This window comes from Oryzias latipes, chromosome 22 (genome assembly GCF_002234675.1).
Source record: "Oryzias latipes chromosome 22, ASM223467v1".
NCBI classification, from domain to species: Eukaryota; Metazoa; Chordata; class Actinopteri; order Beloniformes; family Adrianichthyidae; genus Oryzias; species Oryzias latipes.
This window is the reverse complement of record NC_019880.2, coordinates 14276411-14292574: the sequence shown is the minus strand read 5'-3', so window position 1 is coordinate 14292574 and position 16164 is coordinate 14276411. Positions and strand designations below refer to the sequence as shown.

General features: G+C 40.3%; 1 protein-coding gene across 16 annotated transcripts in view; it reads left to right on the top strand.

Moving 5' to 3' along the window:
• Positions 1-493: 493 nt before the first annotated feature.
• The window catches only part of LOC101172039 (ryanodine receptor 3-like), a 115803-nt gene continuing 100132 nt past the window's right edge, over positions 494-16164 (top strand). For 14 of the 16 annotated variants that reach the window (XM_023951503.1, XM_023951502.1, XM_023951499.1 and 11 more), the window contains exon 1: positions 494-786. In XM_023951503.1, coding sequence (XP_023807271.1) covers positions 739-786 — 48 coding nt within the window. In that variant the 5' untranslated portion in view covers positions 494-738. The remainder of the gene's footprint in view (positions 787-16164) is intronic. The other 2 variants (XM_023951508.1, XM_023951507.1) reach the window with 1 other exon arrangement.

Here is a 16164-nt window from a genome sequence, read left to right as displayed (position 1 = left end):
TTTTCCAGCACAAAAAACGTTCCCAATTTGCATTACGCAGTTTTACCGCCAGAGAGTGGCATTGCATCAAGATAGTGCATTAAACATTCCTTAAGCCTGAACGGAGGGATCTTTGTGTTTGGACAAAAAATCTTCATAGTATAATTTTGTGGGATAAAATCCGTAAAGTTTTCTTCATTTTTAAACTACTCTTAAGAGGGAAATGGATCAGAAATATGAAACATTGTTAACTGCATGTGCTTTACACAGGTCACGGATCCAGACTAGCTTTTGACTGAGCTCTGCACTTTAAGTGCATGAAAGCAGGCTACTAAAAACCAATTTAAGAGCTATTTCCTGCCAACTTTTTCCAGCCAACAATGACTGTTTTATCAGCACCACGGTCAGCGCAGTGATGTTCTTCGGGGCGCTGTCCGTGGTCCTGATCCTCTCCATTTTTCGCACAGCGGAGACGCGCAAGTGATTTGAACCACCGCGCTGTTGACGCGGACGGCAGAGATCCTCCTGCTGCTGCTGTTTGTGCTACAGCGTTCGGCTCCCCACACCGTCCCTACTTGCACCAGCCCACCGATGCTGACATGCACTCCTCCTCCTCTTCCTGAGTGGGGCGTGAGCACAGGGGCTTGACTGACACACGCGACAGCATTCTTCTCCGCGCTGCATGCCCGTGGACTAGCTATATGCTAATATCGCTAAGGGACAGGAGCCAGCGGAGTCTGAACGGGCTCCTTTGCAGCCATGGCTGAAGGTGGAGAAGGAGAGGATGAGATCCAGTTCCTCAGAACGGTGAGTGAGCCTATTTCCGGCCGCTTGTTTTGGAACCGTGGTTCTCCTGGAGGGGGTGGGGGGTGGAGAGATGGTTAATCTGCGAGGTGAATTGTACTTTCTCCACATTCTGGTGAAGCAGCGATCAAATCTCCACCTTCCTGCAGATCCCTGTTGTTATACGCATTTTCCTCTGACAGCTATTGTCTTCCCTGCAGCATCTCTGTCTAGAAGTTAACAGCAAAATCTGGGAGGTGGAAAAAAACTTAGCTTTGGACTATATTTGGACACTCACATTCACCACATACTCAAACAAATTAGAGAATCACATTCTGTTATTGTCACTTTTATCCTTAAGAAGGTGAAAAAAGGAGTTTTATCCCTATTCTAAGCTGCTGCCCACAGAGATCTCTTTGTAGCAGATGCAAAGGTTGATGCAGTTTTTACACACAACTGACAATGTGTCACTTGTTGGATACAAAACAACTATTGATAAGAAAGTGGTGCAGCACTTTCATGAATTTATCAGCAGCAGAGTTAAAGTGTAGCTTTTCAGCCGAGGATGACCATTTTCTGGCCGTTACTGCACAGCTGACAGAGATGGATGATGACACAGCCGGCTCATCTATGGTCAGAAGCGCTTTAGAGACACATCACGGCTGAGAATCCAGACTCATGCGAGGGAAAAAGGTATCAGAGGGCTACAGAACATCCAGACAGAAGTAGGTGTTTGGTTAAACACATACACCATGATGCCCCTAGGTTTACTTTTGTCAGGCTGTTCACTGATCCGCAACCTGCTGCAGGTATGAGGTGATGTGATCAGCAGCAAATAAAGCCTTTAAGATTCATTTTTTAAAATTAAATTATGTTAAATCTGAGTTGAAATAATATTTTACAGATGGAATAATGCAAAATCAGTTTGCCCCTAACAGATTACACTGTCATTGGGAAAACCTGAGCAGCGTGTAAAAGTCACAAAGACAAACTAACAAAAAATTAAATAAATATCAAGAAAATATTCATTTTTATAACATACAATTAACTTTTCTTTCTTTTGCAACAGCTGACATGTACATTTTCTTCCACAGGAGCGTTTTCTTCTTATCTTTAGAACAAACTTTCCCAATTTCAGCTTTTCTAGAAGCAACATTGTAAATGTCAGACACCATCTAATTATACAGTCTGTTTAATTTCAGAAGTTTACAAGCTGGTAGGAAACAGAATGCTTTCTCCTTTTGGACAAAAAGGAAAAAACAAAAAAGAGAATACCTTCAGCACATTTTTCCTGCAGCCTCCTAACCTTTTAACCATAGCTCAAAGAGGTCAGCACATCAGCATGCCTGCCACTTCAAAATAGAGCTGACATTTCAGCACAATTTCCTCTCTTAACGGGCCTTGAGCCTAAATGCCACAAAGATTTTTTACGCATAACCCTCAGTGACAGTGGCGGATGTCGTTTATTTAGCTCGTTCATCCATTTAATCCAATTTGCCACTTTCCCATCGGATTTTTTTTTCCTGAGAAGTTGAGGAGAATGCTTGAAAATGAAACGATTAGTGGCGATTTACTAGTTTTGGTTTATTTAACAGGCTCAGCAGCTTGTGCTCCTCCAAAGTGAAGCAGCTGAGATGTTTAATGGTGTTCAGATGGGCTTGCAGTTAGCAAGTTTGATTTTTTTGAGAGTGGTGATGCGCGTGCACGTGTGTGTGCTGAATGCAAATGCCGAGTTCTTGCTGTGTGGTGCATTCAGGCTGCACCAGACGTGCCATGGCGGAGCACAGTGCAGAAATTATTCATCAGCCAAGCAAAACGCATCTGAGCTGTGGATCACAGAAGAACAGAACAGATTCAAGCACGAGTGCACATCTACGCACGCATGTCAAAGGACTCTTTCTGGCACAAATAGATGCACATGCATGCATTCCTGTTCAGGCAAACAGAAAAACAAAAAAAAAAAACCCTGCATCTTATATTGGCATTGCAGAGTTGAACGTCTGGAGCTTCTATTTCTGGTCCGCATCTACATGTTGACTTTTATTGGAGTCAAGGAGCTTGATAAAGCAGTTTGCAAACTGCCTTTTCTCTAACAACATAAAGTAATTTCCCTGGAGTGGTAGCAGAAATTACTCCTGCCGGACCACAGCCTATAAACGCAACTCAGTGGGTGGGGAGGGAAGGAGGGAGGATATCTCAGCTCAGGGTAATTTGATGTTGAAGGAACAGTGGTACAGGAGCTCCAGGAAGATCTGAAACTGGCTGCAAAGAAACTTTCACAGGTCGGTATGATCTGATTTTACCTTCCATCTTCTGCTATAGCAATAAAGTGCAAAGATGGGAGGTCATCAAAGTCATAAAAGTAAAATGAGCTTTTTACCCTGTGAGTGAGTCGGAAGAAGTTATGATTAAAATTTTTAGTTTTTCTATTCTCATTTTATTTATAAGCATCCAAACAAAGGGGCAATTTTCAGTAAAAATATGGTGCAGTGTATCTCTCTCTCTCTCTCTCTCTCTCTCTCTCTCTCTCTCTCATACACACACATACAGATTTTCTATTGCGAGGATCCCTGCTAGGCGAATATCAAATTCTAGGGATCTATTAGCAATTTCTGTGGGTGTAGCGACTTTGAAAAGGCCAGACTACAGCTGTGACTAATGCACTGTGGCAACGCATGGCTTGTTTGTAAGAAGGCACAGACCTCACTTTGCATCCAGGCGATGACTGCCTGCGCAGCAGTGCAGAGGAAGAAGACAATGAGCCAAAGCAAAAGCTGCTTCTAAAGTTAGACTTTGACTGGAAGAGCAGCAAAAGCATTCATTTAGGCTCTGACATTACTGGAGTGTGTGTTCATCCAGCTGGGTCTTGAGTTTGCACTTTTTAGTTCCTCTTCTCTGCTCTTCGACAGTTATCATTCCTTTCATTGTCGAAATGTGTTTTTTAGTGCTTTCTTTGCACACTCTGTTGGATGTTGTCTGTTATTTGTTACTGTTGGAAGACAAGCAAAACAAAAACTCCTAACCCAATAATTGCTCACTACCTGTTGTGAACCGTCTGCATCTGCGCAGCATCCAGGCACCCATTTGTCTTTTTCCTTTTTTCTTTTGCTGTCGTATGTCTGACTCACTTTGTGTTTGACTCCTCCTGCCACAGCAACTGCCTTGTGTGTGTGTGTGTAATTGCCAGAGATTACCGTGAAATTATTCCACCTGATGGGAATTCAGCCGGGCACGTCTCAGCGTTCTACTTGACACCAAGGAAGGGAGCGTTAATGTTATTATGATGAGGTCTGCTGTCATTTCACGCTTGAGTGGGAGAAAGGAATGGCTTAGTTTTGTTCAAAACCAAAAAGAGCTTTGAGAAAATTCAAGCACAAAAAAATAAAAAAAGTAGTCTTTTGTTGGCAAAAATGTCTTGGAGCATGTTAGCTGCAAAAGCAATATTTAAAATGCAACATTCTTTGTTTACTTATTTGTTTTATTCCTAGAAAGTCAAACCTGTTGATTTATTCATTCAGTATGTGCTATGTTTAAAGATCCACTCCAGTGAATTTCTTTGTGTGTTTTTAACATGTCCTTGGGACATTTTTTGATGATGAAAGAGATATCTAAAGAATGTTAAGCTTAAAATTGTATTTCTTTAAATATAGAAATACTCAGTATTCCCAATACTGACTAGATCCATGTACGTCTTTGTTTTTCTCCTCCGAGCTGGAATCTGGGGAAAAACTATACAATTTTTGTTGCACCAGTAATGCTAAGTTGTGGTTGTGAAGGGTTGTAAGCTAGCGGCAGAGCACAGATGGATGATGGGAACTGGTAGCGGGCTTACAGTCCCACCCACAACTAGAGGTGAATTTCTGATGATATACTGTTGCTTTCCAGAAAATATTTCCTAAAAAACAGCATAGATTTTCTGATTTTGGTTAAAAAAGGTATAATTAGGTAAAAGACTACTGGGAACACTTTTGAGATAGATCAAAACATGATCAGAGTGGGTCTTTTAGTTTTAAAGGCTTCGATTTTGTAAGCAGAATGTATGATGGGATTCGAATCTGTACTTTAAAGTGTCTAGTTTTTTATTTCTTTGTTTATTTTTTTTTAACACACATTGAAGCTCCCAGTGGCCCCGCTGCAGTATTGATTCCCCTCATTTTGCGCATTAGCTCAACCTAAAAGCCATTCACAGCTCTCAAAGTTGCACATTCAAAAACTGAACTTGCAGAAAATGGAGTGTGGCCGTTTGGTTTCACAGTGGAAGTGCTGTCCAGACTGCTGCGGTGATGAAGATGGACATATCAGATAGGCCAGTGGTGTGGGGAATTCAAACGGCATGCCTTTCTATAGAGACAACCCAGAGCAAAGCCGCTGTAATGAGCTATCGATTGTGGCCCTAAATGAAGAACTTTCTGCTGTACTGATGGTAGAATGAAGTAAGTGGACCTGATTGATTGGGTGTTTTGGAGGATGAATATTTGATAAGACTGCAGAGGAAGCTTCCTTCTATGAAAGACCTTGTCTGTGAGGTTGAGGTCCTCCAAATGTACCATTTGCACTTTCACCTTTTGTGCCTCAAGTACAGCTTAGGCAGAAGGGATATTTACTGGAAAAATCAGCAAATCTCAGTAATACTTTTGTTTAAACTAACAGAAAGCTTAAAATTTCTTACACAAAACACACTAGATCAAATATCATTATTAGATTTTTTTTTGTTTGACAAAGTAATTTTGTGTTTTACAAATGGCATTGGTGCTCCTTGCACATTTGGAATGCAAACTCCCCGGTTGGAGTTTCTCCCCTTTGGACTTTAACCACCATTCCTGCTTTGAAGTAGAATATAAATATCTACAACAATGCATTGAAGCTAAGCCAGCCTCAAATGGCAGCAAAGCACAATTGCCACAATGAGCTCACCACCTCCAGCCTCTCTTGTTAGCTCCTGCGTCCCCAAGAGAAAACAAGGGCATCTCTTATCTTTTATCTTGGCTTCCTTTTGTTTAGCTTTTTGGCAGTTTTTGTTGGGTTTTTGCTTAAAGCTAAAGGACTTAATCAGTGCCTTTGTCTTTGAAGAAAAAAAAATGAATGGATAAAACACAACTACAAAGATGTCTGTTCTTTGTTTGATCATTTTCCTTTCTTTCTTTTACTTTAAAAAGCATTATTTACTTCCTTGATTGTTCTGCAACCAGATGAAGTGAATTCCGGTTTATTACTAAATGTATTCTGTAAATATAGATACAAATCTAGCATGCATAAAAATCAATACAGCTGCTGCAGGAAACATCAAGATGTTCAAACTCAGATTGTTCATACCACGTATTCTGAATAGGCACCAATTCATAGCAGATCCAACTCTTTTTCTGACATCAATTCCTAGTATATTGAGGTATGTTGCCGTCACAATGTTTATCAATGAGAATATTTAATATTTTTGCTTTCTCTTATTTGTCTCCGCTAAATTGTTTAAAGCAGATGATAAATATACAAGGATATTATATTCTTTTTAGAAATATTTTAAATTTCAAAGAGTGGCCATTTTGTTTGTTTCCTCACATAAAGACAGTAAAAATGAAGGAACAGCAAAGTATCTGTGGCATTTCATGAAAAGGTGAGAACGACACACAAAATAAGAGGGTTTTCTTTAGCTATATAATGATTGCTGTACCAGAATGTGAGCTTGATTTTCTTTGTTACATTAATTATAGGTGATCACTTTGCCAGGTTTTGCCAAAATGCTGGGTGTTCAGCCACTGATTAAAATGAAGAGATTCTAGTTGGACTTTTTTATTTTGCTGTTTTGTAGTTGATGTGGTCCATAACAAGCAGTAAGGAGGATGAAAAAGGATATTCAATAAGCTAGGATGAGCATTGTTAAGTTTTTAGGTCACAGTTCCGTCAGTAAAGGATGGATGTTTTCTTGTGGGTTGGAAACTAAGTGTAATGTGTTAAGATGAGGATTCGTGTTGACAGCTGAAAGCAGTAAGAATTGATAGAAGAACTGGAACATTTGACCATTTCTTCATGATAGAAAAAAAAAGCTGCATTTAAGGGCAAAACCATGCACTGAATCATTTAATCCAATTTATGTGGGTGCCATGCTGCCATACATATATAAACATATGCAAAATGAAAACTATATAAATGTTATAATCAATAAATGTTAAAATCAAAATAAAAAAGTGCTGCTTTCATGTTTATACTTTACAAAACCATCAAATTATTTCTCAAACAAAACTGAAACATACATAATTTATTACCTGTGTATATTTCAGGCTTTGACCAAAAAAATAACAGCTGTGTATCCATCATCTTCAATCGGCCCATACAATATTAAAAATGATGGGATTTGACTGGATAGTGCTGGCTTGTAGCACAGCACCCTCAACACACACTTATATAGAGTCTACCTAATCCTGCTTGGCACCATGCTATGCACGTTACACGGGTTATTGCACCTGTTAGAATTAAAGAAACACACACGCACCACCACTGTGTGCACTCTCTGTTGGTTGCATGATCAGGTACTCAATGTTGCTTTTGTTCTGGGGTAATAAACTCACCATGCTCCTAAAGGGTGAACTCTGGAAGGTGGTTTGGCAGCTGGAAGTCCAGGGATCTTTGCTTAGACCACTGCCCTCCTCATCAGGTTACAGATGAGAAATGTGTTTCATCTCCCCTTAATGAAATGATTAGGTCGGTCAAGTTTGCCCACCATAGATCAGTAGCAAACGCTCGTGCATTTTCATTAGTTCTAAAAAAACAAACTCTAACCATTATTTATGGGGTCTAGTTTAGATAAGGGTCCTGTCCTTGGAGCTGAAATTAGTTTGAAATCCGTTTTTTTTACTCACTTATTCTGGATTTGCTACATTTGTTGGATCTATTTTTATTAATAAAGATTGCAAAGACACATTGGAGGTTATTATGAGGTGCCGTGTAGGACATTATTCAGAATTAGCATTCACATACACATGTGAAATCTCTCACACACACTAGTGAAATGCTTGTATACATACAACTGAAAATGTATTCATTCACATACACATGTGAAATCTCTCACATACACATGTGAAATGCTCTCACATACACATGTGAAATGCTCTCACACACACATGTGAAATCTCTCACATACACATGTGAAATGCTCTCACACACACTACTGAAAATGCTCTCACATACACATGTGAAATGCTCTCACACACACTACTGAAAATGCTCTCACACACACTACTGAAAATGCTCTCACACACACTACTGAAATCCTCTCACACACACTACTGAAATCCTCTCACACACACTACTGAAATCCTCTCACACACACTACTGAAATCCTCTCACACACACTACTGAAATCCTCTCACACACTACTGAAATTTTCGACAGAAACGGAAGGCATTTCAGTAGAAACGGAAGTTGGCTGATTATCGCGAGATAATCATTCGTCTGAATCATTCGAAAATGGCAGCCGGTTGCGCAAGGAAAACCACCGAAACGTGTAAGTATATTAAAAAATATCCAGTATCTGTTGTAAAATATATTTGTAAATACTTAAGATGATGTGTTTAATATGTTATATTCCTCAATCAACAACCTAGATTGTTTTGAAGCTCATCAATTTCAGTAATGCTAAAGCTAACGCTAACGCGAATTAGCGCCGAAGGCTAAAAACAAACGCTAGATATTACATCAAAAAGCAGTGACTTCTAACCGTAGTCACAAGTTATTAACACATGTTTTAAATGTGTTCATATATGTAGGGACAGACGAGGATGAGGAAAATCCGATCCATTTGCGGATGGAGAAAGATAGCCTGTTTGTTTTCAAGCTAGCTCGTGCCAGATGGGTAGAGACACATGATCAGATTTGACTTCATTTTAATAAACGGTTAATCGTTGTCGTACTGGGTTAAAGGTTTATGTCAAAGAGCCAGAAGAGAGAGGAGGAAAGGGCTAGAAGGGAGGAACAGCGACAGGAGAGTCTGTTAAGTTTACTTGAGTTGAAATTATTGTTCTAAATTGCAGCCATTGTTTTTCCAATTTGTTTAATAAATGTATGAACAAAAATGAATAATTTACATGTATTATTTAAATCTGAGCTATTTTTAACAATCTTAAAAGGATTTTCATATAAATATCAGATGTACATATTTAGAATTTCGTTTTATATGTTAATATTTATTTTTATACATGTTAACAATAATCCTGGTCTTCTAGAGTCATGTGTGTCACAGTTGGAGCTGAAAGGAAAGCAAAGATTTGTCCTTGCAGACGGACGTGACTCTGCTCGTCCTGCATGTTCCTGGTGTTGTCCTGCTGTGGCTCAACATCTGTGGCTAAGCAGTCGCCTTTGCTGATGCACAGAATGTGCAGAATTGAACTGCAGGCAATGATTTTCATTGCAAAGGTTGGTTTTACTTCCAGTGCCCTCAGAAATATTGCTCTCCTCCTCATCTTTATCATGCCAAATGCTCTCTTCACAACAGAGCGTGTTCTGGAGTGGTTCTGGTTGTAACTGCCTCAATGGCATTCCTCGTGGGTTCCCTGTAGGGTGTCAGCAGCATGATGGGATGTGCAATGCAGGGATACCCACCATCACCCAAAAGGATCCTTCAGGTGGGTTTGTTTGATTTACATAAATTGGGCTTTTACGTAGAACCCGTGAATCATGGATTGATCCTGGATTCTCAACAAAAATATCTATAAATTTGGCATTAGAGTCACATACAGCATGCATTTTAATGGAATAAAAAAGCTTCCTGTTAAAATAACAAGCTGCATTATCTTTTAGGGCCTTTATTCTTATGTGGCAGCCATCAATGCTCCTTGTGACCCTTTGGAAGGAGAAAGACCAAGCGAGCTGCTAAAATCCAGAGGCAACTTATGGTAGTTCATTCCCACTGGGAAGCTGGGTGACCCTGCTCATCAGCTGGAGGATGCGGTCTGCCGTCCTGTGGACAACATCGCTCACGGTGGACCGTGTCATGTCAAAGACTCTGGCTACCACACTGTAAGATGTGCCACACGCCAGCCAGAAAAGAAACACCAGGACGTCAGTCTCCTGTGACCCCCCAGAGTGTGAGGAACCCGAAGCTGATGCTTCAGGACCATCGACCCAGATGCTCGATGGTCCTGCGGGTCAACCGAAAATCCAGTCTTGTGTCGGACTGACCGTCAGCGTAAAGGGCCAGGACAGACACCTTTGTGTTGGTAAAGCAGTAGAGACGTGGAAGACCCTGGAAAATGCAACATTAATTATTTCATTGAGGAAATTAAATCACATTTTTTTAATTCTATTTATTTTGATGTCTTACATTTTAGATTATGAAGTATTTATTAATTCTGGAAAATCTCGTGGTTTTTATTTGGCTGGGTTTTTGGATTTTCATTTAAACTTTTAAAAATGAAAGTTTTTGTTTTGTTTTTGTTTAAAACAAGTGATATGGTTTGACTCTGAATAAAAAATTCTAAACTTTGAACTCACAAGTGTTTCATGTAATTGGACTACACAACTCACTTGAAAAAGAATGTTAAACTCTTACCCAGCAGACTGTGTAACCTTGAGCATGATTAGTAACAAAGTTTAAGTTAAAGTTTAGGTTTAACTAAAAAAAAAGCTTTAAGTTTAACTCACAAGTTATTCTGTCTGGTCAGGGCATCCAGAGGAAATCTTCTGAGATGTCTGCTTGTCCTTGCCGTCCTGTGATGCTGCATATCTGCTCGTTTTCAGTTTGATCTCACGAAAAACGGAACACGGACAGATTCATTTTCAAAGCCATTTTCAGTAAGGTGTAAGAAAACTACAGAAAAAAATGCCTCCTTGCAAGAGCCCGTTAATCGTTCAGCGGCACAAAAACAAAATAAATATTGGCATGAAAAAATAACTTGGGGGTTTATTTATGAACAAATACATTAAATCAACACCAAAGTGTTTGTAATTTAATTATTTATAAATCAGTCACGTTTTCCATGATCAGAACACAGCAGATTCATAAATAGTCTTTGTAAAATGTTCATATTTATTATGTTTTTACTCTGACAAATAAGTGTCATTCTCCGCGTTAAATAGGAGTAGTTCGCCTCCAGACCAGGTGGTGGCGGTAATGCGCCACTTTGTTTCCGTGTCAAGAGCGTTATGAACAACACCCAAAAGAAAAAAGTACTGAGCACGGGTGTCTGAATTGCTATATAGAACTATATAGTTCTGCACTATATAGGGTTTTAGTAGCTAGGGATCAGGGCAGGAATTCGGACACAGGTTCATTTCCACTGAAATGCCTTCAGTCGAGCAACTTCGTTTCTAACAAAGTAAAAAAAAAAAAACCTTTCTACTGAAATGCCTTCCGTTTCTATTGAAATTTTCACATGTGTATGTGAGAGGATTTTGGATAGTGTGTGTGAGAGCATTTTCACATGTGTATGTGAGAGCATTTTCAGTAGTGTGTGTGAGAGCATTTTCAGTAGTGTGTGTGTGAGAGCATTTTCACATGTGTGTGTGAGAGGATTTTGGATAGTGTGTGTGAGAGCATTTTCACATGTGTATGTGAGAGCATTTTCAGTAGTGTGTGTGAGAGCATTTTCAGTAGTGTGTGTGAGAGCATTTCACATGTGTATGTGAGAGCATTTTCACATGTGTATGTGAGAGCATTTTCAGTAGTGTGTGTGTGAGAGCATTTCACATGTGTATGTGAGAGGATTTTGGATAGTGTGTGTGAGAGCATTTCACATGTGTGTGTGAGAGCATTTCACATGTGTATGTGAGAGCATTTTCAGTAGTGTGTGTGAGAGCATTTCACATGTGTATGTGAGAGATTTCACATGTGTATGTGAGAGGATTTTGGATAGTGTGTGTGAGAGCATTTCACATGTGTATGTGAGAGCATTTTCAGTAGTGTGTGTGAGAGCATTTCACATGTGTATGTGAGAGATTTCACATGTGTATGTGAGAGATTTCACATGTGTATGTGAATGAATACATTTTCAGTTGTATGTATACAAGCATTTCACTAGTGTGTGTGAGAGATTTCACATGTGTATGTGAATGCTAATTCTGAATAATGTCCTACACGGCACCTCATAGGTTATGTTGCCCCTTTAGATACATTTTTTCATTGTATTGTGTTATTCATCACAGAAGTACAACTATTATTACAAATTTCAATTTAATTTTTCAATTTATTTGTTTGAAGGATAAGCCCCTTGAGGTGTGTCATCTCGTTTTCTAGTGGGTCCTCAAATTACTCAAAACCTCAGCACCTCCAATTAATGGCTGGGTACCGGTGTTAAGATTTTTATTAAAATAATAACCATAGTCAGCATGACATCGCATGACATTTAAAAAAAATTCCAACAATGGACTAAAAGCTGTTGTGGACTTTGTTTATGTAAACCAAACTTCCCACCAAATATAAAAATTCTGATATAACATTTAGGAAAAATGCATTAAAATGTCATTTAAAAAAAAAGAAATAGCTTGGAGGATGAAAAGAAATATTTTGGTCTTGCTTGGGCTTTTACCAAGACAACCTGACACAGATTGAAATAAAACTAGATATTAAAATTAATAGCTAATCAGACCCTGCTGAAACATGAAATTCAAATAATAGATCAGAAAAGAATCATTACAAACCCCAAAAATGGGACAGACTTTGTAAAACCATCAGTTTGTTTTTGTTTTTTTGACTGAAATGTTTTCAGTGTTTACCAAGAATAAAATTTATCTGAAAACAAGATTATTGATCAGACATAAATGATTCCACTCCCACATAAAGCAGCTCTGGTATTTTCAGTAATTATTTCCAATATTCTGCCTCTCTTCTGCCTCTTAGGTCACAGTGAGGAGTGTTTACTGCCTCAATCTATTGCTTGTTGAGGAATGTGTTAGAGTAGGAAGTTGAGTGACTTTATTTTCTTTTAGGCAAACCTCTACAATCGTGGAACTTTGATTGCTGAGTCGTTTTGCTGCAAGCCAAGTTCTCATACAGTGGGGTAATTGTTGGAGATGAATCTAATTGACTCTGCTAAGGGTGTACAGCGTGCAGTTAGCAGGATCTTCACACACTAGTGCATTCTGGCTCAACATAATTGCCTTGCTGAGAAATTCTAGAGCTGTCAGAGATTTTTATCTGATATGGACGTTGGTGGCGTAACTCATAAAAGATTCATTATTGCACCATGGCAGTACAGACCAGACATTTTCACCTTCTTTATTCAGCATTTTGTTGCTGCAGTGGAAAAAAGTGGGTTGTAAAAACAATGCACTCACAGAGATGCGGGGTGGTAGAATTGTGTTAGCTGCAACTGCAGAAAGGATTTTTTTCAGTTCATAGTAGTATTTCCAGTCGAAATGGAACAGTTTGCTCATTTTCCCATTTGCCACAGCTCTTTAAATGAAAACAAACATTTAAAGTTTTATTTCAAGTCTTGCAGCTGAGAGATCGGGTGAAAATGAGGAAGCATTTCTTCAATCTGCTGCGCCAAGCCTCTGCAGCATTACTATATACTTAAAGAAGCTACGCTTTCAAGTTCCTTCAGTGTTGGCCACACGAGGATGGAAAATGTGGATTTTTTTTTTGTTGAGAAAGGAGAAAAAAAATGACTGCCTCGCAAATCGGATGTCAGATGACATGAGAGTTTTGGTTTGAACAACACCACCTGCATTTTTATTCCCTCAGGGTGACATGTCTCTGTGTTAGTGTTGGTGTCAAACAACCTCTTCTTTTTATATTTCCTCTCGCCGTATATCTTCAAGTTTTTTTATGTTTACAAAGCCAATAGTTTCAACTAAGTTATCATTTCCCCTCTCTAATGAGTTCCACTATGGTGTCGACTTGTTCATAGAACATGGGTTATTGTAACTCTGCTAAAAGTTATTTTTTCTAATTTAGTAACCATTTGTGGACTATGTTCTGCATCCATAAGTATAAAACATTTAAAAAAAAGAAAGGAGGTTTAATAATCACATAGTATTAAGGAACTTAAATATATGTATTTAAATCTAGAGATGATAAAAGCAAATAAATCTTCTTTCTCTTTCGGCTTTTCCCATCAGGGGTCGCCACAGCGAATCATCCTTTTCCACCTCGCTCTATCATGAACATCTTCTACCCTAACATTAGCCAACTTCATGTCCTCTGTTAAGACATCCATGTATCTCCTCTTTGGCCGTCCTCTTGCCCTCCTGCCAGGCAGCTCCATCTCCAACATCCTTCTACCAATATATCCACTATCCCTCCTCTGAACGTGTCCAAACCATCTCAGTCTGGCTTCTCTGACTTTGTCGCTAACACAGGCAACATGAGCCGTCCCTCTGATGTACTCGTTCCTTATCCTGTCTAACCTGGTCACTCCTAAGGAGAACCTCAACATCTTCATCTCTGCTACCTCCATCTCAGCCTCTTGTCTCTGTCTCACTGCTACCGTCTCTAACCCATAGAGCAGAGCTGGTCTCACCACTGTCTTGTACACCTTTCCTTTGAGTCTTGCTGACACTCTTCTGTCACACAACACTCCTGACACTTTCCTCCACCCGCTCCAACCTGCCTGCACTCGCCTCTTCACCTCTTTTCCACACTCCCCATCACACTGAACTGTTGACCCCAAGTACTTAAACTCCTGCACCTTCTTCACCTCAGCCCCCTGTAACCTAACGCTTCTACCTTGATCCCTCTCGTTCAGACACATGTATTCTGTCTTACTACGACTGACCTTCATGCCTCTTCTTTCCAGAGCAAACCTCCACCTCTCTAGCTGTTCCTCCACCTGCTCTCTACTCTCACTGCAAATTACAATGTCATCCGCAAACATCATTGTCCAGGGAGATTCCTGTCTTACCTCGTCTGTCAGCCTGTCCATCAGCATAGCAAACAAAAAAGGACTCAAAGCTGATCCTTGGTGTAGTCCCACCTCCACCTTGAACTCCTCTGTCTGACCTACAGCACATCTCACCACCGTCATACTTCTCTCATACATGTCCTGAACTACTCTGACATACTTCTCTGCCACTCCAGATGACCTCATACAGTACCACAGCTCCTCCCTCGGCACCCTGTCATACGCCTTCTTTAAATCTACGAACACACAATGCAGCTCCTTCTGACCTTCTCTGTACTTTTCCATCAACATTCTCAAAGCAAAGATGGCATCAGTGGTGCTCTTACGGGGCATGAAACCATACTGCTGCTCACAGATCTCCACCTTCTTCCTAAGCCTGGCTTCCACTACTCTTTCCCACAGCTTCATTGTGTGGCTCATCAACTTTATTCCTCTATAGTTGCTGCAGTTCTGCATGTCACCCTTGTTCTTAAAGATCGGAACCAGAACGCTTCTCCTCCATTCCTCAGGCATCTTCTCACTCTCTAGAATCCTATTGAACAACCTCGTTAGAAATTCCACTGCTGTCTCTCCTAGGCACTTCCATACCTCCACAGGTACGTCATCAGGACCAACGGCCTTTCCGCTCTTCATCCTTTTCAGAGCCTTCCTAACCTCATCCTTTCCAATCTCTGCTACTTCCTGCTCCACAACAACCACATCTTCCTCCCTTCTTTCCCTGTCATTTTCCTCGTTCATCAGCTCCTCAAAATACTCCTTCCATCTTTTCTGTACACTCTCCTGGGTTGTTAGCACCTTTCCATCTCTGTCCTTTATCACTCTTACCTGTTGCACGTCCTTCCCATCTCTGTCTCTCTGTCTGGCTAGCCTGTACAAGTCCTTCTCTCCTTCCTTTGTGTCTAACCTGTCATATAGTTCATCGTAAGCTTTCTGTTTGGCCTTTGCCACCTCTCTCTTCACTCTACGCTGCGCTTCCTTGTACTCCTGTCTACCTTGCTCAGTCCTTTCTACATCCCACTTCCTTTTAGCCAACCTCTTCCTCTGGACGCAGTCCCTTACTTCCTCATTCCACCACCAAGTCTCTTTACTGTCTTTCCTCTTTCCAGATGACACACCTAGCACCTTCCTACCTGTTTCCCTGATAATCTCTGCTGTAGTTTCCCAGTCCTCTGGAAGCTCATCCTGACCACTCAGGACCTGTCTCAACTTCTGCCTAAATTCCTCACAAGTTTCTTCATTCTGTAGCTTCCACCACTTGGTCTTCTTTTCTGTTTTCCCTCTCTTCTTCTTCCTGACCTCCAGAGTCATTTTACACACCACTATGCGGTGCTGTTTGGCTACACTCTCTCCTACCACCACTTTGCAGTCATTAACCTCTCTCAAATGACCTCGTCTACATAGGATGTAGTCCACCTGAGTACTCCTACCTCCACTTCTGTATGTCACTCTATGTTCCTCTCTCTTCTGGAAGTAAGTGTTGACTACAGCCATTTCCATCCTCTTCGCAAAGTCCACCACCATCTGTCCCTCCAGATTCCTTTCCTTCACACCAAACCTGCCCATCACCTCCTCA